Source organism: Phaenicophaeus curvirostris, chromosome 10 (assembly GCF_032191515.1).
Source record: "Phaenicophaeus curvirostris isolate KB17595 chromosome 10, BPBGC_Pcur_1.0, whole genome shotgun sequence".
Taxonomy (NCBI): domain Eukaryota; kingdom Metazoa; phylum Chordata; class Aves; order Cuculiformes; family Cuculidae; genus Phaenicophaeus; species Phaenicophaeus curvirostris.
In genome coordinates, this window is record NC_091401.1 from 10,057,009 (window position 1) to 10,078,625 (window position 21,617).

Consider the following 21,617-nt stretch of genomic DNA (forward strand, 5'->3'; position numbering starts at 1 on the left):
CAAGCAAAGTGGCAGAAGTTTTAAGTACAGAATGTGGGATTTCTGTTGTTTGCTCCTGTCTTGAATCAGCTGGTCAAATGTTTAGTTTCATATTTTCTGAGGAAAAGAATTCTATTTCTTGATGTATATAAAAATGCAGAATGTCTGTTGGGAAAATAAAACACCTGAAAAAAATGTAGTCTTTTTACAGAAAATCTCTTCACAGGAGCACCAGGAATGGGTAGAAGACTTTTAAGTACAAATTTAACAGTAAACCATCAACAGAGAGGAGTAAAACAGTAGCATTTTCCATTTGCATATAGGATAACCATTGTGTAATGTCTTTTATTGGATTAAATTTGAGCACAGTGGATGAAAAAAAAAGTGCAGATTAGGTATTAAGGTATACACAGGTGGGGGTGTGCACCTACCGGTTGTTTCTGTAGATCGCAGTGAAAAGTTGTCAGGACTTTGTCCTCTTACAATTGCTGATCGAATGGCTCATAAGGTTTTGAAGCTTTTCAATAGTTATTCTGTAGAATTTTAAGATAACGTCAAAAATATTTTTAATGTTTCTTTGTGTGTTAAATGTAAAAGGCAAAGTACAGCCAGCTTTTGGAAAGAGATTTGCAAAAAGGTAATCTTTATTCTCCAGAGCCATCCACTGTAACACCCTGTTTTTGTTGGAGAGCTGGGTCATGAGGGTCTTGCTGCAATTAGAGAACTAGCATATTAACCAGAAAACTGCACATATCCACTTTCCCAGTGCAAATGTTTCTGTGCTGATTTCTGTTGCCAGTTTCACATATGCTGATTTCTCTAAAATTTAGAAACGACTGCTGCAGGCAATGGAACCCTGTAATAAGTGCCTAAAAGAAGAGGAGAAGCGAAGAAATACTCACAGTGCTTGCTTAATGTACTGGTATGACAAAGATGCAGAGTTCCAGTACCTGTCACCATGGCCAGAGAAATTCCCTGCTGTGGAAAGGTGTCATACAAGGTAACGCTGATAGAACTGGTTTAGAGTAGACCAAAAGTACTTAGAACATTTTTATTAGAGTTTTAACCAAAGTTCGTATGTGCCAGTATATACCAAGATAAAGGTAAAAGCCTGAGTTAGATATTTCTTGTGGATCATACAGTAAATGTGTTTTTTGATTTTCTTGCAACGTTACATTGCAACAGAGATGAAATGATGCTAAGTTGGCAAGAACACTCTAGGGAGTTACTAAATGCTATAGACACAGAGCATGAAAGACTGGTATAATTATCTGATAATAGCGATGATTTATCAGCATGCTCGTTCCAGACCATTTGGATAAAAATGTAAGCATTTGGATCCAGTGCTGAGAGTTGAACACAAGGGTGTTTTTCACTTTCCTCTTGCTGAAAACAGATGGCTGGCTTTAACACCGGCTGAGGTTTCAAGATTAAATGGAAACATAACCTTAATAGCAGCCAAACCTAAAGCAAAACAGGGGAGCATTCACAGGAATACCCTTAGTGAAGAATTGATAATTGTGAAGATGAGTGATACCATATGGAACCATTATTAGTTTGAATTTGACAGTAACAATGGATTGAAATAGTGAGATTGGGACATACTGTCGCTTGAAGTTTTGTCTTTTTCTTAGTGAGTAGTCTCTTAGAAGCAATAGCATGGGGTTTTATAGTCCTTTGTGTAGATTCCATGTGGCTTAAATTAATTGTCACCTTACAGGAAAGTCAAAGGGTATGTCAGTTAATGAGTGTTTCAATGACTAATGAGAGTTTCTAGAGCTGAAGGTCAGCCTGTATGAGCAAATGTTGTGCAACTTCTTTTTTAGGTTTAAAATGATACCTTTGGATGCTTGGCATGTAGAAATAACCCACAATAAGATCACTAAAATCAACAAGAGTGCATTATATTTTTGTGGATTTCCTACTTTAAAGCACATTAAACATAAGGTAAAAGATTTCTCTCTTCTGACATTTTCATTTGTATTTAATAAATAACTATGTATGAGTTCAAGTCAGATTTATGTGTTGTTTTGTTTTTACTCAGTTCTTTCTTAGAAAAAGTGGTGTACAGGTGTTTCAGCAAAGCAGCCATGGAGAGAACATGATGTTAGAAATCACAGCTGATGAGAACTCAAAAGATCAGGTAAGCGTTCAGCTTCTAAAAAGAATTAAAAAAAAACAAAAAACAAACCAACCAGGCAAAAAAACTTGTCATAAAAGACTGAAGTTATTAAATAGGCAGATTGGAAATGCTGGTTATTTATTGCCTCTCAATAGTTTATCATAGGAGAAGAGCACTTATAGAGCAGTACTGAAAACATTTAAAAGAAGTTTTAATCCCAAGCATTTCTTACAAAAGAGTAGTTCGTGATGTTGAATAGTTAATGTAAAAGAATATCTCTAGGGTTTTTTTAAACTTAACTAGTAATGCTTTGATTTCAAAATGAGCATTATGTATAAGTTGTTAAAATGTAATGAATGGAAAGGAAGGTGAAATACAGTTGTTTGCTAAAGAACTGATTGCTGGAGTAAGAACTCTGGAGTTTTTAGCTCCCAGCCAATAGCTGAGACCATTGTGGGTGGTATTCTCATTACCTATTTTGAAATTATCAGCTGAATCAGTTCACTGAAAAGATCAATGGGATTGGTTCACACAAAAAGCTTATGTTGACTGTTGGAGTCAACTGTTAAAAATAAAGTTCATTAGGATTAAAATGCTAAATGTGTGCAGGGAGAAGTTCAGAATTTTAGGGATCCTCTGAAAGATTTAAATTTGTCCTGACTTCAGATATTAAATGTCTGTGTCCATAGTGAAGTTTCTGGCATTTCCCCGTGGTTGCCATTAGATGTTCTCAGGTAAGGAGTCGTGAGACTTGTGCCTGACTGATTATTGGTTGGAAATGGTATAAATGCAGGGAAGCTGAGTCTCCAGACCAGTGCCTATAGTTGAGTATATGGACACTTTTTCTTCTTTAATCAGTCTCTTTTCGTCAACAAAGCAGACTTGCACCTTCCATTTAAATGAGACTGTTTGATAGAGGAATTAGAGGAGAGAGGTGATGCGGAGACATTAAGAAGTAAAATACTTTTTCTAAATCTGATTTAACAAAACAGATGCTTAACGAGCCTGTGTGAGAAATGTAAATCAGCCCAGGTCTGAGAACTAACACGTGCTACATGTAAAGAGCCACGCTTCAGATATACTTTGTCCTAAATGAAATATTCTCCATTTTGAATCAGAGATTATTAATATGCATCAAAATATAATTTAATAAGCTAAAATGAATTCTTTATTCTGGAAGAAAACCCGTTCTCTAACTAGAATAGTTTTTATTGCACAAACAGTTTGAAAATATTTTAAGAGAACCCTTTTAATAAGTTAAACCATCAGTAACAGTAATTTCTGGGTTTTTTCAGATGTTAGAAAATGTTGCCAGTTTGGTACTTGGGAAGCGTGTTTTTGTTAACTGGCCACACCTTGAAGAAGCCAGAGTTGTTGCTGTGTCAGATGGAGAGACTAAGTAAGAAAAATTTCATAAATAGTTATTTATTGTTTTATTCAACATAAATTCCCTAGGCTGAACAAAAGGTTTGGTTTTACTGTAATACTTGCTAACGGCAAATTTCTTCCAGGCTGCTTGGTGGAAGAACCTTTTTTAAACTTTGTTCCAAGGTTTGACTATCTCTGTAGAGGTCTCATCCTTCAGTATTTGGCTGTAGATGTAGAAGTCAGGGAGAGCTTGTTCTTAACTTCGAGGGGGAAAATGCGTACACAGAAATTCACACAAAATAATGCAAATAAGAACACTTTTCTGCAATCATCCTTTTGGCACGTGCATTGGTATTGTTTATAAAAAGTATGCTGTGTGGCCAGTTGTGGAAGGGGGAGAGAAGACAATGCTGTGAGTCTTCCATGTCCTTAGCAAGTAATTCTTAAGTATTTTAAGTTTTGCTCGCAATTGATTATGTCTGGATCAATCTCATTTGGTTACATTCATACATGTCCTAATATTCTCAAGGTTTTATTTGGAAGAACCCCACGGCACGCAGAGGCTTTACATGGGACATGCTGTGCCCCCAACTAAAGTAGCGTACGTTGGAGATAAGGAACAAAGCACGTGGCTAAAAGAAATCCAAGGCATTTCAGAGCAGTAAGTAATGTTGGAAATTAAAGTGAAGCTTTGGTTTTATAGCTAACTATGTTTTGTTGCTGTGTTATGGGCCTAAGTAGCAGAGAAGAGCTGCTGCATGCTTGATGGTAAAAGTTAATGACTCTGCTGGAATTTTAAAAAAAACAGCATAAAAGAGTTTAAGTTCAAATTTCAGGATATGTGGAATTAGTTGCTAGGTATTTAGACTTAGATGCTGCTACAAAAGAATTCCCAAATAAATGAGTTTCAGTATTTCCTATCCCACTCAATTTTCTGTTCTGGCCTTAGTAATCCTCAGTTGTTGGAAGTGTATTGAATGGAGCCAGACAAGATGAAGCTGCAACTTCGGTAGTTTAGCAATGTGAAATTTGAATTCAGCTCTTGCTCTTCTAGAGTGTGAGTGCCCAGTGGAACACACCTGAGCTGCAGCAGCTTGCCGTTTTATTATTTGTCATTTGAGTTAACCACCCTATTTATCCCTAACCCTTCCCACTGTGAAGTGTGTTTTGGTTGTCGTGCTTGGCTCTGAAGCGATGCCTGTGCAACAATGGATTAGCAATCGGTTAAGCCATTTATGCTGGGTATTTTTTATAAAACAGGAAGCAAACCAATAGATTCCTTTTGTTAAAAGAAAATGTATATAAAACCTAGTCTTATTTATTTCAATTAATATATTCCACCCTTTGGGTTCAGTTCCGTTTGTTGTAATCAAAATATTACGTTCTGCTTTGTGTTCAGCTACCAGAAAAGAAAAGGAATAATTATTCATGACACATCAATAGTTGTATATGCTCAATTACTCACTGGTAACAGATATCAGCTAAAGCAAAATGGAGAAGTTTATTTGGAGAAGCAGTGGTCAAAACAAGTTCTGCCTTTTGTTTACCAAACTGTGGTCAAGGTAAATACACAAGTTCGGTATTTTCTCGCAGGTTGTGCCTTAATCCATTGGGGTGGGGTGGGGAGAAGAGGGCATGCTCCTTTTAAACCAAAGATTGAGCAAAAATAAGCCTCTTAAATTAATGGGATTTTTTGTATGAGAAAATATAATGCTCTTAGGCAAGTATTTTGTCACGAAATTGGGAACCCTGTTGCGGAGTTTAGAGATCTTATTGAAAAAATGGCATTTGTCATCTTTTTACTGATATTTTGAATGAAGTGTGGTGGTGCTCTACAAGGTAGCAGAGTGGCCTAAGAGCGTTTGTCACATAGCATAAACTTCTTTGCCATCAATTAATCATTTCAGACTTGGATAATGTTTTAGAATAAGAGTCTATTGGTGTGAACGTTTAAATTTTTCTACTGGAACTGAACTATCAATTTTGTCTTTTTCATCTAGGATATCAAAGCCTTTGATTCTCGTTTTTCAAACATCAAAACTTTGGATGACTTGTTTCCTCCAGGAAGTACAGCCTTTATGCTGGGATCTCCTTACTATGGCTGCATGGGAGAAGTTAGTTCCAATATCTTCATTTTTTCCCCTCTGGGTTTCTTTATTTGCAAGCCTAAAATAAACTAGAATGTTATGTGGTAGTAGTTGTCATTTGCTAGCTAAAACTTTAAATCAGAGATTTCCTGGTGGTGTAGTTAGGGGAAGCAGAAGAGCCCCTTTCTCCTCCATCACTGTTGCTGGCAAAAAAGGAAAAAGGTGTCATAGCTGGAGTGCAGTATAATTTTTGTTCATTGTTTGGGATAATTTGCAATACATAGAGTTGCCATTTTGGACCATTTTCAGTCATGGTTTCCTTTGATTTAATGGTGTTTGATTGTGAGGAAGCAGTGTACAGTCAAGGCAAGATGATGTATCTCCAAGTGTTTCTTTGCCTGCAGCAAAACTGTTGATAAAGTAGACTATGAGGTCTAGTATCCAAAGACTCCTGGTTTTATGTAAGATTTTTAATGTATTGTGTTTCTCTCTAAGGTTCAAGATTCACGTGATGTGATCACAGAAGGTAGAATTCGTGTAGTTTTCAATATTCCATGTGAACCCCAGCTTGACCCTTTAATACAGAACCAGCATGTAAGTGCTTCTGGCTTTCTAGTATAAGCTTAAACAATGTGTCAAATGTGTTCAGCAGTGGTAAATGTCTCTGTGGGATTCTTCAGTATTTATATTTGCCCTTAATATAAAAATCCTTCTCCTTCGGGAATTGCCAATATTTCTTGTTTGTTTGTTTTAAAGAAATACTCTGTGAAATACAATCCTGCATATATTTTGGCCAGCCGTCTTGGAGTAAGTGGATATCTTGTCTCCAGATTTACAGGGAGTATCTTTATTGGAAGAGGATCAAAGAAAAAGTAAGTTCTCTTTGTGAATTTTGACTGTAGAGAAGCTTCTGAATTCTCCTACAACTCTACAGAATCCCTGCAGTGTTTAAGTGCTGGCTTTATCAAATGTGTGATTGTTTTGTGATGTGAAGCTTTCTTTAAAGTATATTTGCTGTATGATGAATTCATACACAGTGTTTTTCTCTCGTACTGTAAACTTCTTTTTAGTTTTTGTTTGCTCTAGAGTTGTTCTGTTGGCTTCTCTGTTGTAGAACAGCATAAATTGACTTTCCTGGCTAGCTGTTGGCAGAATTGAAGCAGGAGTTTGAGCTGGCTTTGCCACACTGAGAAAGAAAAGTGGAATTGGGATCCAATTTCATTGTACTTGTCATTACTGCTAGTGTAAAGGGATAATAGAATCATAGTATAGTTAGTGTTGGAAGAGACCTTAAAGATCATCTAGTTCCAACACCCCTGCCATGGGCAGGGACATCCCACTAGAATTGTACCTGTACTTTTTTTGAAAAAGTAGTTAAGAGTAAAGCTGCTTTAAGTATATAAGAGAGGAAATTCCTGTAGTTCTCTGAAAGTCAGGATTATGCTTTCCTAGGACAACTCACAAAAAAGATGGTTGGTGCGTGAGCATCTTCTTGTGATTGAACGTGTGCATTTGTTGCCCACTTGTTCGGGACATCCTTGTACAGCTTCATAATGCCAGCCTGTGTCCTGTAGCAGTTACAGCTATTGCGATGCTAACAAGTAAACAAGAAAATGAATTTAACTTTTCTGTGGGATAAGGTGGAGGATGTACGTTTATGGGGTTTCTAATGTGTGTACACACACACATATAAATATAATATTGCGATTTAATAAACTTTTCCTTATTTCCAGTCCTCATGGAGATCACAAAGCAAACGTGGGGCTAAACCTGAAGTTCAATAAGAAGAATGAAGAAGTTCCTGGCTATACTAAGAAAGTTGGAAATGAATGGATGTATTCTTCTGCTGTAGAACAACTACTTGCTGAGTATTTAGAAAGGTAAATATTGGATATGAACTTCATACAAATTATCTGCCTTCGTATAAATCTTTGAATTTTTCCTCTGGACACAGATCTTCTAAGAACTGATCAATTTGTTTTCAGATGGAATTTCTTTTATTCCAGTGTTCTCTTCCCAGCAGTCTCTCCTTCCAAGTAGAAGCGTATTTGGGGATAAAGTGATTTTGGTAGCAGGTCACCCTCAACAAATTAGCAGTATAGTGCAAAATTAAGTAATCCACCTGGGCTTTAGAAATTTTGAAGCCCATTTATTCATTTTTTTTAGGGTGCCTGAACTATTTAGTTATGTAGCCAAGAACAGCCAGGAAGATATCTTCTATGAAGATGACATTTGGCCTGGAGAGGATGAGAACGGGTAAGCCATCTTTCTGGTTTGGTTTTCTTTTCCTAGAACAAGTAGAATAAAGGCTGACAACACTGTGAAATTGGTGGTGATCACATAGTGACTGAAGCCTTGCTGTTCCTTGAGCAGCTTGATTGTTCAGTTGTGACTCTGAAAAATTACCAGTGTTGGACATTCCAGCTGTGGAGTCCAGTTCTCTGTCAGATTCCTTTCCCCACTCCAGTAAATGAGAAATGTTTGATGGCTACTGTGTAATTCTTGCTTTTAAAGTAAGCACAGTTATGTATAGTCACCAAAAGATCATTTTTGCAAAATAAGAATTAATTATTTTAATTGTTTGGGATCATTTTGAATTTGAAAAATAACATGTAGAGAATTTCAAGTACTCCGCACTGTTTTAGCATACTGTGTCAGTTTCATGGGAGACAAGGAGGAAGTAGGATTCCAGATACAGTACAGCAACATTAAAAAAGCTTTTAATATTGGCTACTAAGTCCCATTCATGGGCTTGAGTTGCTAATTCTGCATGGTGCTGCACTCCACAGGACACTTACCAGGCAGATGTACCATTGTGGGACTCTCCTGGTATAAGAAGTTCAGGTTTGTACTTCATATTGCTAGAGAGGCTGTTGTTTTTTATTTAGAGCTGAGAAGGTTCAAGAAATCGTTGCCTGGTTGAAGGCGCATCCTGTGTCTGCTTTGTCTCGCTCATCTTGTGACTTGCAAATTTTGGATGCAGCTATTGTTGAGAAAATTGAAGAAGAAGTAGAGAAATGCAAGGTATGCAGCTTGGTATCACTGGGTGCAGGGGCAAACCAAAAAGCTGCTGCTCATTCTTGAGGTCTGCGAGAAAGCTGAGGACAAACAGCTGAGGAAAGCTGTTCACAAAGGCTTCTAGTGATAGGACAAGGGCAATGGGTATAAACTGGAGAAGGGCAGATTTAGGCTAAATGTAAGGAAGAATTTCTTCACCATCAGAGTGGTGAGGCAATTGAACAGATTGCCTGGGGAGGTTGTGGCTGCCGCATCCCTAGAGGAGTTCAAGGCCAGGTTGGATGGGGCCTTGGGCAGCCTGGTCTGGTGGGAGGTGTCCCTGCCCATGGCAGGGGGGTGGAACTGGATGAGCTTTAAGGTCCCTTCCAACCCAAACTGTTCTATGATTCTGTGAGTTCCCAGGATTAAGGTAATTGAACATTACTTGTCATTCCAAAGAAAAAGAATACAGAATGTAATGTATATGTTTATGGTTGGACTCGATGATCTGGTAAGTCTCTTCCAACCTGGTTATTCTATGGTTCTATGATTCTAATTCGTAGTCTGAATTGTCTCAGAAATTCAGAAGAGCTCATTATTAATCTTTTTTAATTGACTTACTCTTTTTTGAGGTGTAAGGAACAGCTATCAGTATATATTCAGAACTACTGAAGCACTGTTTCTAAGTGCAATTCCTTGTGGGTCTGAGGGAAATTAAAAAGCTGTTTTCTGAAGGCCAAGATCAAAAAAGGGGCCAAGGAAATTAGTAAAGCAAAAGCTAAGGGGAAAGCCACGTAAAATAATGGTTTGATTTATTTGAATTTGCTTGCAAGGACATGTTAATAAAATCAATGTGAATTCTGGAATTAGCCAAACAAGCAACAGCTTTGGTAAGAAATCAGTCATGATTTGAAAACTGGACCTTGTCGTCCTAAAGACTTCACGAAAGCTGTGTACCCTTATCTGAAGGAAACTAAAGAATTCTACTTTATCTCTTCGGGTGTTTTATTGTACCTGAAATCCACTGTTGCTTCCTACGCTAGTTTGTAATGACTTTCTGTTCCTTTCATTCAGCAGAGAAAAAGCAACAAGAAGGTGCGAGTGACTGTAAAACCCCATTTACTATACAGAGTAAGTGATGGCAGAAGTTTGGGTTTTCTTTAAAGTTAAGTTGTCTAGATCACATTTATTTTATCTAACCTTACCAGCTTTCAGAGAGTGGACTTTTATGACAATATCGGTGGAAGAAAAAGTTTTATGATGCCTCCTAGAAAATCAGTTTGAGAATGGTAGTGTGTCTCTAAATGGAGAGAATCTATACTAACTACAGACTCTGTCATGTGTTATACTTTCAGTTCTTTCCTACCCTCTGTCCTCCATGCTTCTACAGTTCTTATTGGCTGTATAGTGAAGGCAAAATCAAATGTACTTCCCATTTGTGTCTTCTTCTGTGTTTGGCTTTTTGTTCTGTTCTTGATGTATGACCAACAGCTCATCTTGCCTGGTGTTTCTTAGATACCTGTGTTACCAATACAGACAAGTTAAGCTTGATGGTCTTATTTTGTCTAAACTGGCCCCCTTGGTCTGCCTCGGATCTCACGTACAGCGCTGCTGCTTCCCAGGCAGAAGCAGTGAGTGAGAGGTGCAAGGAAAATTTGCTTTGTGTCTGGGAATGGAAGAATTTGTGCTCTTTATTATTTTTTCTAGAAAGTTTGCTTTATAGTGTGTTTTAGAAATTGTTATAAATGCATTTTGATTGTAATCCCTATTATTTTGCAAACATTAACACATTTTTTTGTTTGTTGTCAGCCATTAGAACAACAGAACGGGGTTGTTCCAGATCGAGATGCTGAGTATAGGCTGTTTGACCGTGTTGTCAATGTGAGAGAGAACTTCTCCGTTCCAGTTGGTCTTCGAGGTACCATTATAGGAATTAAAGGAGGTAATATTTTCTCCATATCTGTAGCCTTGTAGCTATATAACAGCCTAGCTAGTGGTGGGAAAGCAGGCTTCACAGAAGTGTTTGGAATAATGGTTGTGAATGCACTGACACTTCTCCCCTATAAAGCATATGCAACTTTAAGCCATTAATGACATATTCACTGTTTTGGATTAAACCTACAGGTTTTCTGGTTTAACTTCACGTGTTACACAGCTGCACTTGGAATAAGAGATTACTTACCCTTTGTTCATTCTTAATATGAAGAAGGCAGAGGGGTCAATTGAAGGAACAAAATTGTTATGGGAAGTTAAGAGAAGTAGAGATAAACACAAGTATTAACCTTATGTTGAGCATATAGTATTATCAAGTATGATTTGTCTCAAATTGGTTTTTTTGGAAATTGTTTTCTACTCTGTGATAGTCCATTGCTGTTAATTTGACAAGAAGATAATCCATAATTCTGTTTCAGGTAAACAGAAGGATTTACCAAATCACATTGGGTGCAACAGCTTGAGGTTGTTTTCTTACCTAGCATTTCAGTAGTTGCTTTCTCATTCAATTTACACTCAACAGAATCTTGACTAGACTAGACTGTAGCACAGCTTTTTGAAGAGGTATTCTTCTCTCCATAATGCTTATACACTGGTATAGTTTTAGGAGTATTAAAGGAGTACTCGTCTATCGCTGTGCAAGAAGGTATTGTTAAAGCTGCCGGTTTCCGACTGCCTGAGCGTAAAGGTGGCTTGCATCTCTTTTCCGGTGGTTTCTCACAACTGTGATATACTGCTATAAACTGCAGTGCTACTAATGCATAAGTTGCTATGCATGGTACACAGCTGTTGAAAGCCTATTGTGCAGCCATAAGTGACTTTGAGAGCATAAGATTTCTGTTGTTGCTAATTAATTACTTTTTGGTCTTTACATTATTTATTGCATAACTAATATAGGTACTTATGTAGTTTAGATGCAACCAGCTACTGTTGCGTATACAGGATGACATTTTACTTTGTTTTCTGTAGCCAGTAGAGAAACAGATGTGCTCTTTGAAGTTCTGTTTGATGAAGAATTCCTTGGAGGCCTAACAATAAGGTTTGTGCTGGGAGTTTTGTAGTCAATTCATGCTGTTGATATAGATGGAATGAAATTGTTGCCTTTAGCTTATCTGAGTATTTTTAATACCTCTTTTAAAAACTTTATTTCTCAACAGTGTCATTCAGTTTTTATTTCTTTTGTGTTTCTTTTTTCTCTTTGAGTAGGGGTAATTTTTATGAAGCATATTGTGTTTTGGAGATGGTCTTCGGGTTTTTTTGCGTATTTAGAAGCTTCTGGTTTGTAGAAAGCAATTATAAACATGCAGAATAAAGCACTGGATCCAAATGTCTTTCTGAAAGAAATATGTAGAAAACAGGTTATTATCAGTATCTCTTTACCATAAAGATTAAAAAATAGTAATCGTCTGTTCCTCTGAAGGAGGGACTCAGAACTATAAAGAAATGATAGTTGGGCACTAAACTCTAACCATCATTAAAAACCTAAACTTGTCTTTTAGCATAGAGGAAACAGTATTGTTAAATCAGATATGTTGAAATGTTAACAATTGAACTACATGAAACAGCTGTGTAATTTGCTTTTCCTAAGGTGCTCACCAGCCAGAGGTTATCGTCTGCCGTCAAGTGCCTTAATTAATCTGTCTCATGGTAGTCGGTCAGAAATGGGAAATCAAAAACTGATGGCCATAGTTAAACCTCAGCCAGCTGTGAATAACTACAATTCATATGCATCTGATCTGTCATCTGTATCCTCACAAAAAGTGCATCTGGGAGGCCTCAACCATTCTCCTCGCTCCCTTTTTGTTCCTACACAAGTAAGACTTTTCTTTCATTTGTACAATATTTTTCCCTAGTAGCCGAACTGTGACCGTGGTTGTTATCTTTGCTGGTGCATAGAAAACGTAGTGTTTGTGTTGGTGTATTAGGAGAAGGAGAATCTTTATCTTAGAGAAGTGAGTTAATCCTATAATGAAAGGGACCAAAAGTTTCTTGTTGACAGTTGTTTTGCTCTGAGTAGCACCCAACTGGTGACAAAAGTGACAAAAGTTTAGTTTGAAGAAGTGACACCACATTTGCTGTCAATGAATTGTTTGTTCAGGCAGAGATGCAATTATTTCCCTAAAGCCCTGTTCCAAGTAATGCTTCCTGTAGGCCAGGTTTGTCCAGAAAGAGAAGCCGTGAGTTCCTTGTCAATTCTGCTTCTTGTTTATGACTTACTTCTTTTTAAAATACAGTGAAGGAGGAAAAATTGCAAGGTGAATTGGGGTTCTCATTGGTTTAATTAAACTTTATTTTTTAGTAAGTGACTTCTTGAAAGAAAATTAGCTTAATGGGTAACTTCATGTTGCTATAGGTGTGTCTGAGAAGAATTTTCTTGTGTTTTCTAAATCTATACAAGAGATAAACTACTTTCCAAAAGAAAATTTATGGCAATGAAACACTTCTGATTTTTTTTTCTCTCTCTGATTTAGCCATTGAATGGAAGACAGCATTACAATCTCAGGGCTGAACATCAGAGCAATTCTAACTCACCCCAGAAAGGACCGTTTCTGAGTGGCAATCAGAAAAATAAAGTGAGTGTTCTGATTCTTTTCAAGTTGGACCCACATATGCTAATATTTATGTTGCCCTCCTATTTAGAGTGGCTGTTATTTTCTCATGATTAACAGGTAGCTTTGTTTTAGTACATCAGACTGGATACAGACTGGGGCAGAACTTGTCCCATTCCTCAAATTAGTGCAACATTTTGTATTATCCTTATTTAGATCCTAGATTTTCAAATTTGTCTTTTCATAGCTGGGCTTCAGTTGTGTGGGAACATAACTAATGTTATGAAGCACTTGAGCCTGATTGACAAGGCCTTACAAAATAAGGGATTAATAATAAAATCTAGGAACATCACAAGTATGAGAGGATGCTTTTGAGACAATTTTGAATTATTATCTGAGTTTAATTATACTTGATGATCTTTCCCCTGCTCATAACTTCAGTTAATAACAAAACAAAAATGATCTCAAAAAAGCTTAAAATCATTTCAGTTTAATAGTGATTCTTACAAGAAGTTGTTCTATAAATGCAACCCACGTCTGCAGCCTGTTTCATAAATTAAATACCTGCAAGTTCTGCTGGTGTCAGTATTAAAAATTCTGTTGTTCTGAGCGTTGTTAAACTTGGGCTTTACGTTTGTCAGAATGTCTTTGTCTAGAATATAGAAGAAGTTGGGTTTATAGCTGCTGAGGTTGTTGAGGGTGTTGTTTCCTATTTTGTCAGGCACAAAGCAAGCAAGACGATGAATTCTGCAGCATATGGCAATCATTGCAGGGTTCTGGGAAGTCTCACCGCGTTCAGCAAAACATGCATGAGAAGGTTAGTACGTGAACTTCAAACAGATCCTTAGGTTCAAAGTATGAAGCTACTTCGTTTTATACATCAGTTCCTTACATCAGAAAACATTCTACCTAAAGTTATAAATAAATCCTCTGGCTGAAAGTATTCTTGCCCAAGGTGTCCATAGCTGTTGAAAGAGGTGATCGTACGGGGCTACTATGTAGATGATATGTGTGGCGTTTTCTGGTTAAGGTTTGGTGTTTGAAATCCTAGGGTACAGTTCTACCTCAGGAAATCAGGCTGGGAACTGGCAACCAGCTCTCTAAGCCGGGATTCAATGACAGCAGTTTGAAAGGTCAGCAAAGAAAACAGGAGCCGTATAAAAAATGTAAGTACTATAATTAGAAACCTAATGTGTAAGAGAACTGCTTGCTTTACCTGATCTTCATTAAAATGCCTATTGAATTCTTTGTAGTTATTTACAGAAAGGCATTTATTGTAGTTACATAAACACTACGTTACACTTGGTTTTGTCAAATAATGTCCCTGGTGTGCATGTTAGGTTATTTCACACTTAATCCTGAGCCTTGAACTTAATCAAGCTGTTCTGTGTTCTATTGACTTTCCACCCATCTGATATAAAAAAGCCAAATAAAAAGTCCCCAAAACTTGGCTTTGAAAATTTGCTTGCGATCTTATTTACAGAATATAAATTAGATATGTGATTACAGATACTTCATTTTATTTTATCCTACAAGAAAAGTATGCACCAAGTGACCCATAAAGTATCAATTAAACATTTGATGCAACCATTCAAATTAATGCAACTCAGTGTACTTGTATGGAGTTAGTAATTTTTTTAGTCATGATTATTATTACGGTTTCTAAGAGCATTTCAAAAGAATGCATTCTTTTGTAGTTAAAGAAGATTCCAAAGTTACAAGAGGTGAAAGTCAGCCACATAATAAAATATCAAACAAACAGGTAATTTCTTCTGTACTTAGTAAATGTATTCTTTGCTTTTCATTTTACTCTGATCTGATTCATCATTTTACAGATTGCTTTTTAACTGACATCTGAGTTGGTTCTTTTACTCGATCATTTTTATTTTGGAGTGACTTTTTTTTTTCTCTAGAGATTTTATAGACAGAAAATGGGAGTAAGTGCATAAGGTGTATAATGATACCAAGCGATTTTCCTATTCCTCTCAGGCTCTAAAAGCTACAAGGGAGTAGGGAAACACAAATGATAGGCTTTCAGTAAGCCAAAATCCTGTAAGAATATTAGCTTGTGACAGCTATTTGCAGATGCCTTTTTAGTACAATTGTGTTATATAATGAGTAATGGAGCATTAGTATTCAACAATAAATGCTGCAGTTTATTTCAGAATTTTGCAGGCGTGAATAAGAGCGGTGTCAAACTTCTGAAGAGGAATGAAAGTCCAAACGTGCCTGTAATTCAGAAGGCTGCAGTTGACAGTCCCAGTGTGGTTGGAAAGGTAGCATCTAGATAATTGATTTTTCTTGTGCTCTTGAAATAACTTCAGTTCCCATATGATTTTGCTCCAATTGTTCCTGGTTACTTGTGTGCAGATTCATGTTTATATCAGATACAAGACAAACCTGGATAACCTTGATTGTTCTTTAAATCAGTTCTCTGTTGGTCAGTACTTGCATGTTTTTGGTAGGTAAAACTTGATGTAGTTTCTGCTTATCTGTTCACGCTCTGAGCAGATGTAACTGTGATCTACCCAAGCTAAGAGAAAAAAAGTCTTGAATGAGCATAAAACTCATCTCAATCCAATACTCCCTTGCTTTTGCATCTGCTTGTCAGATAGTGAATTGATGTGCCTTTTTGTTTTAAATAAAGAAGGACAACGAACTTGAAAGTCTTCTGGCTTCTCTGAAAATGTCCAAAGAGAATGAAGTGCAGACTTATTCCAAGGAAGTAAGAGCTACAAATGAAGAACATCTGTCACCGCAGTCATTTGCTATGGTCTGTATGCTGCAGGAATCATTACATTGTGATTTAGCATCTGCTATATTGGGTTCAATGCTTCTGTTTAAAGAAGCCTTTTGAAACATATTGATGAGCTTCTAATTAGCTATTCTGAAAGAAAATCAAGGAACACATTTGTTTATGCTAAGATGCTGTTATCTGTGTTTTGATAAAATGGAATTAATAGGAAAACAAAAACTCAGACTTTGTTGCCAAAGATGCTATTCAGGGTTAAGTAAGAAGGTGATTTTTCTGAACGCCATTGTGTCCCTGATAGGTGTATTTTATCTTTAAAGAAAGGAACACAGATGCTCAAAGAAATTTTGAAGATAGATGGCTCTGATGTGGAAGCAAGGAATGAAGCGAAATCCCAAGTTACTGATGTCGCTGCTCCCCCTAGTAGACAAGATTGCCATGGCGCTGCCTTGCAATGCAGACAAGCAAAAAAAATGGGTATGTTTAGTCATCAATTCATTGTTCAGAGCTTCACCTTGTAGTGATATTCTAGAATGTAGCTAGCAGTGCAGTACTGATTTGGAAAATACAGTAATAAAATGCCCATCTTCTTCAGTTCTCCTTCTTTATTCAGATCTAAAAATCTCTTTATAGGTATTCTCCTGAGTTTTATTATTAGTATATGAAATTACCATGAAAAAACAAAATCTTGTTTTTCTGCTAATAACAATGTTGCTATCCTTTCAGCACGGGCAATGTTTCTGATACAGCTTTTTCCTTTCTTCCTTTTTTCAGCTGCTTATATGAACAAGCCTCATAGCACTGGAGGCCCTCAGAACACACCAGCACTGGAAACTGGTGGTCACCCTTTCACTTCTCCACAACCTGCACTGTCTACTGTTTCGGAACTTTGTCGTATTTGTTCTCTTGTTGGAATGTCACAACCAGATTTCTCTTTCCTAAAAACACCACAGGTAAAAAGCTTTTTCTGCAAAAGTTTAAGTTTTCAACTTTGTTTCATCTGCCCTATATCAAACATTTGGACTAGCACTGAAATGCATCTAAAAATAAACCTTAGCACCTTTTGTTGCCTTTTTTCATAGCAAACAAATCCTTTGTTTCTTTCTCACAGTTCATCAGCAATGCAAATTTCCTCACAAATCTTATCTCATTTTTCTAGACTATGACAGTTTGTCACATAAAATTATCGAATGGTTTGTTGATTCATGGGCCGCAGTGTCATTCTGAAGCTGAAGCAAAGGAGAAAGCTGCGCTTTTTGCTTTACAGCGTTTGGTGAGGATGCAGAGAACCTTTTAAAATCTTTGTCTCCTTTGCATTGCAATTGTTTGTAACCCTCTGTTTCTTCCTTCATAGAGTTCTATAGGAGTAAACTACCCTTTGCCTCCACCTCCTCCTCCACCAGTGTTTCCAAATTATCAACCACTGGGAGTTCCGGTACCACCTGGATCTATTCCTCCAGTATTTGCACAACCCCCTGGTTAGTATTTGCAAGTACACCTTTCAAATAATGTCATGATAGCCTGTGATTGTAATAGTTGTCTACAGGAAAATGAATGCCTTCCAGAGAGCCCCATTTTTGGTCTTCATGTATGTCTGAACTGCTTTGAAAACAGTTCACGAACCTCTTCTCATCAATATGCAAATTAATTCAAAACAAAGAATCACATCTCTCCTAATTATTTATTTTCCTCAAGAAGGCATTTGTCCATTCAGTCCCAGTTGTTTTGTTGGTTGTTCTTTCATTCAAAAAACAGTAATTAGTTCAAAGTTGATAGTCCCAGCCCAGAATTCATGAGAAATCTCTTCCTTGATTTTCTAGAGGATTTTTTTCTCCTTGTAGTTTATGGTTATCCACATATTAGTGTTTTCGTTTGCTTATAACCGACTGTCACTGAATTGCTGCATCACAATCCCGTTGTATCCTGCCAAATGTTAGCACGTCAAGTAACTCCCCGAAACTGCTCAAAATCCTGGTGGCGTTTCTCGCTCCCATCTATTTTGTATTTTACTAAAGCTGGAGTTTACAGCGAGTAATTAATGAGTCAGCACCATTGTAGCATCCTGGTAACCCGCACAGAAGCCGCTACATCTCTCTTCGTCAGGGTTTCTGTGTTGTTGACTTGTTTCAAAAGGATGGCTTAAAGCTGCAACCTCCTACTGCTACAGCTCGCTCGCCGAAGGTCCTGAGTTACGTGCACTCTGAAATGCAGATGCTGTAACTTAGTGCTCCTCACTGTGCTGCCATCCAGGTGTAGTTCTGTACAAGCAGAACTGTTTGTTTGGGGATTTTTTTAATAATAAATAAATACTTATCTATTTTCAAGTAAATATGAAGATTATGAGCCTTTATTGGCAAGAGAAACAGCATGCAGACAAATGTAGCTGGGGTACTTTTAGGGTCTTGGGGAGTCGGTGTCCTCTTTTTGAGGAAAGAGAGCTAAAAGTTATTTATTTTCACAGCTAATATAATGCCTCCATCATCTCACATGTTTGGTCCAGTGTCCTGGGGAACTCCAGTGCCTAAACACTATTATCCTGGCTGCTATCCAGGAAATGTCCCTCTGGCAGGAACAATACCAGTTGGTTCTCACAACCAGTTTATACCTCTGCAGGTAAGATGGGCGAGTTTGTCTTAATATTCTGTTTTTGTAAAAACTGTGCCTGTGTGATGCGGGCAGCAACACCGCACCATGAAGCACTGTTTAGTATTAGAGAGTGAGTGTAAAAACTGTACGGATGTTGTCTAAAACTGGAATATTTACAGTTTCTTGAGAATGCATTCTGTTAAATATTATTTATTTAATTTAAAGGTAACTAAAAAAAGGGCTGCTAGCAAGAAAAACTTTGAGCTCAAGGAGTTTCAGAGTTCCCCTCAAGCTGCACCACTAAAGAATGAACAGCAAGTGTCTTCTGACCGCATTCAGCAAGACAGTTCGTCAGCTCCTTTAAAATCTCCTCAAGCTGCTCAACTCACTGTTTCATTTCAAGACAATGTTGTTACTTCAAGCGTTCCTCATAACAAATCAACACCAAACACTTCCAGCAAGCGAAAGCCAAGAAAGCTGGCTGTCAATTTTGGCACACCAAAACCTTCAGAATAAACATGGTAGCAAGGTGTACTTTGTCTTGAACTCTTCCCCACTGTTATGTTCTGCCATCTAAAACAATCACGGGCTCTATTAAAAAGACCAGCCAATTTAAGTGTAATCTAGAATGAAATACATTTTATTTGCTATGATTTTCGGGTTGTTATGAAAACTATAAAGATTATGTTAAAACTTACTTATTTTGACTTAAATTAGCAAAAGCCCAGCAATGCTGAGCTGAGGTTACCATGCCATCCTTTGCCTCGGTTTCTAACCAGTGGCTTACAGACTCTACCGGGTAAGCAGCAATAACAGTGGTAACCTTAACTCAGACTTGCTCTGCTTTTTGGGAGGGACATGGAGCAGTGGTAAGTTGGGCATCCTGTATTCTATGTTATTTTTAAATAGTGTAATAAGGCAGAAAGGAAAAACTATTTAAATGCAGCTTTTATATTGGTTGTCCAGGCTTTTCTGAGTTGAATCAGTGTGGCAGAGCCCTGACTCCAGTGGAACTGCCAAACCCACTTCAGCTGTGAACCGCTGGGTTTTATACCAGAGGGCAACAGCTTCACAATGTTCAGACTATAGTTAGCATTGTACCTCGAGTATTAGAGTGGCAAAGAGTGGTTGCTGATGCAGGCTCTGTTCAAAGAGATAAATTAATAGGATGTAGTGAATAAAAAACCATACATTTGCAAAATAGAGACCTCTTTGGTAAAGTATGTTTAATTTTTTTTTACTCTACCAGCATTCTCAATTTCCTTGTTTTCTGATGCCAGAATAACACTGATACCTACTACAGACCTGCAGAGCCTCCTCAAATGCTTTTTTTCTAAATCATAAAAATGGCCAGAGTTTAAAGATGTCCATTTGTGTAGTGTGGCTGTCAAAGTTCTGTTTCCTTCAAGCCCGTTTCTCCCTTTAACCGTCTATGCCCTGAAACCTCCTCCATGCCAGGTTAATTTTTGTTACTAGTGACTTGTAATGTTTATTTTTCAGTCTTGTGATCGAAGTTCTGTGTAGCAAAATGAATTTATTGGAAATCATTACTATTGGTTCCATAAGACTATTCCAACAAGAAGCTGACTTGTGGTTTGGGAGGGAGCTCTGCTGTGAAAGGAGTAACTCCATCAGTCTTAGTTCATATAGGAAGAAAAGAAGGCTCCGTTTTTATAACCCACATGTAGAGTTCTTGACATTAATAAGAAATAGTCTAAGAAAAAATTTGAAGCCTCAGTTGGTGCTGTTTGCTGATGTTGATTAAATTTCATTTTTCTTCTTTATTCTAATCTGTTCCAGAAAAAAAATAAATTCCTCTGCGGCCCAAAGAGCTTAGCAGTAAAGCAGACTTTAGTGGTTCATTATGCTGCCTCCAGGCAGGTTTTGTGCAGGATCTGCAAGTCTGTAGCCTTTCTTTTAGCTCCCCTACCTTGTTCTTTGCCTCCATTTCTCAGTCTGGTGCCAAGTTTCATGTTGTTACCATGTTATAGGACTTTTTTATATTGATTTCTCCTTAGCAGTTGTTGCCTCAGCAGCATTTGGAGAATAGCAGCAAGCCCTATCAAAAGAGTGACAGAGGTAAAACCAAGGAATTTCAGTTAATTTTATTTATAGGATAGACTGCACACAGTCTTAAAATACATTGATCTTGTTGTTCTCTTTATACCCATCTTGCCTCAAGAGGGCTTGAAGCAATATTCCGTGAAGGGAAAGTTGTATATTTAGGTGATTTATTGTCACTAGCAACACGAGGCTGACACAATGTTGACACGCCACTATGTTAAAAGTGTTGATGTGAAATTCAGTTTTGAGATGCAGAGGTTAGTCCTTCTGCCCTATATGAATTATCTGATCATCAGAGAAAAGATCTGTTTAGAAATTCCTGCGATGGAGATAAGACTGTGTTAGATTTTTGCATCACAGACATATCTGGATAGCCAATTTATGCAGATTTTTTAGAACTGAAGTGATGAAGGACACTACTTCGAACACGGGTAAGCACAGCGATTTTTATTATCAGTTACTTACTTCAAAATAAGGCTTCCTCTCCCTCTTCAAGTCAAATTGCTATATTTGGTCTATATAGCTGGTTAAACCCTTTATTATGTAGCTATTGCGTATTGTATCAGTCCCTGGTTTTTTGTTTCTCTGTTCTATGACGCTGCCTGGTGCCCAGATCATTACAGCTTTACATGTCCTAGTAGATGTGAAATTTGCATTGGCCGACGCCGTGTCCCTGGTGATTTCAGTTTTATATTTTAACAAGGTGATTATGTTTAATTCATACAAATATAAATTTAAGCCTTTGTTTTTCTCATAGATATAAAGTATTTTGTAAGCACTGGAGTTTTTCATTAGATCTTATACAGAGCAGTATTTTACTAAAAATCCAAAAGGGAAGACTTTTATGTGCGCATTTTTGTAGTTTCTGATTTTTTTAAAATAACTTTTCATTGTTTATCTGCCGAGTGAAATGTTTTAAATTTGCATATAAATGGATACAGAATGTATTTTTTGTGCTGTTTAGTGTTAAGTGTGCATTTGCAGATTTTTAGCATGTAGTTGCACAAAGAACTTGTGCAAAGATATTTTAAAATATGAATATATGATACACTGACAGAAAACATTCATACAAGTTAAATGCTATATAAAACTTTAATGCAATAGAATAATTTTATAAATTG

General features: G+C 37.2%; 1 protein-coding gene across 3 annotated transcripts in view; it reads left to right on the forward strand.

Moving 5' to 3' along the window:
• XRN1 (5'-3' exoribonuclease 1) overlaps nt 1–21,617 on the forward strand; it is a 34,289-nt gene extending 12,672 nt beyond the window's left edge. Inside the window, exons 16-43 of one of the 3 annotated variants that reach the window (XM_069865162.1) lie at nt 810–979; nt 1,806–1,926; nt 2,024–2,122; nt 3,397–3,500; nt 3,999–4,130; nt 4,869–5,031; nt 5,470–5,583; nt 6,052–6,150; nt 6,313–6,428; nt 7,290–7,436; nt 7,723–7,812; nt 8,445–8,580; nt 9,628–9,684; nt 10,363–10,495; nt 11,515–11,584; nt 12,134–12,359; nt 13,017–13,118; nt 13,816–13,911; nt 14,146–14,260; nt 14,792–14,856; nt 15,260–15,370; nt 15,742–15,867; nt 16,167–16,323; nt 16,621–16,799; nt 17,006–17,119; nt 17,201–17,324; nt 18,308–18,459; nt 18,658–21,617. In XM_069865162.1, the coding sequence (XP_069721263.1) occupies nt 810–979; nt 1,806–1,926; nt 2,024–2,122; nt 3,397–3,500; nt 3,999–4,130; nt 4,869–5,031; nt 5,470–5,583; nt 6,052–6,150; nt 6,313–6,428; nt 7,290–7,436; nt 7,723–7,812; nt 8,445–8,580; nt 9,628–9,684; nt 10,363–10,495; nt 11,515–11,584; nt 12,134–12,359; nt 13,017–13,118; nt 13,816–13,911; nt 14,146–14,260; nt 14,792–14,856; nt 15,260–15,370; nt 15,742–15,867; nt 16,167–16,323; nt 16,621–16,799; nt 17,006–17,119; nt 17,201–17,324; nt 18,308–18,459; nt 18,658–18,948 (3,609 nt within the window). In that variant the 3' untranslated portion in view covers nt 18,949–21,617. The remainder of the gene's footprint in view (nt 1–809; nt 980–1,805; nt 1,927–2,023; nt 2,123–3,396; nt 3,501–3,998; nt 4,131–4,868; nt 5,032–5,469; nt 5,584–6,051; nt 6,151–6,312; nt 6,429–7,289; nt 7,437–7,722; nt 7,813–8,444; nt 8,581–9,627; nt 9,685–10,362; nt 10,496–11,514; nt 11,585–12,133; nt 12,360–13,016; nt 13,119–13,815; nt 13,912–14,145; nt 14,261–14,791; nt 14,857–15,259; nt 15,371–15,741; nt 15,868–16,166; nt 16,324–16,620; nt 16,800–17,005; nt 17,120–17,200; nt 17,325–18,307; nt 18,460–18,657) is intronic. The other 2 variants (XM_069865163.1, XM_069865164.1) reach the window with 2 other exon arrangements.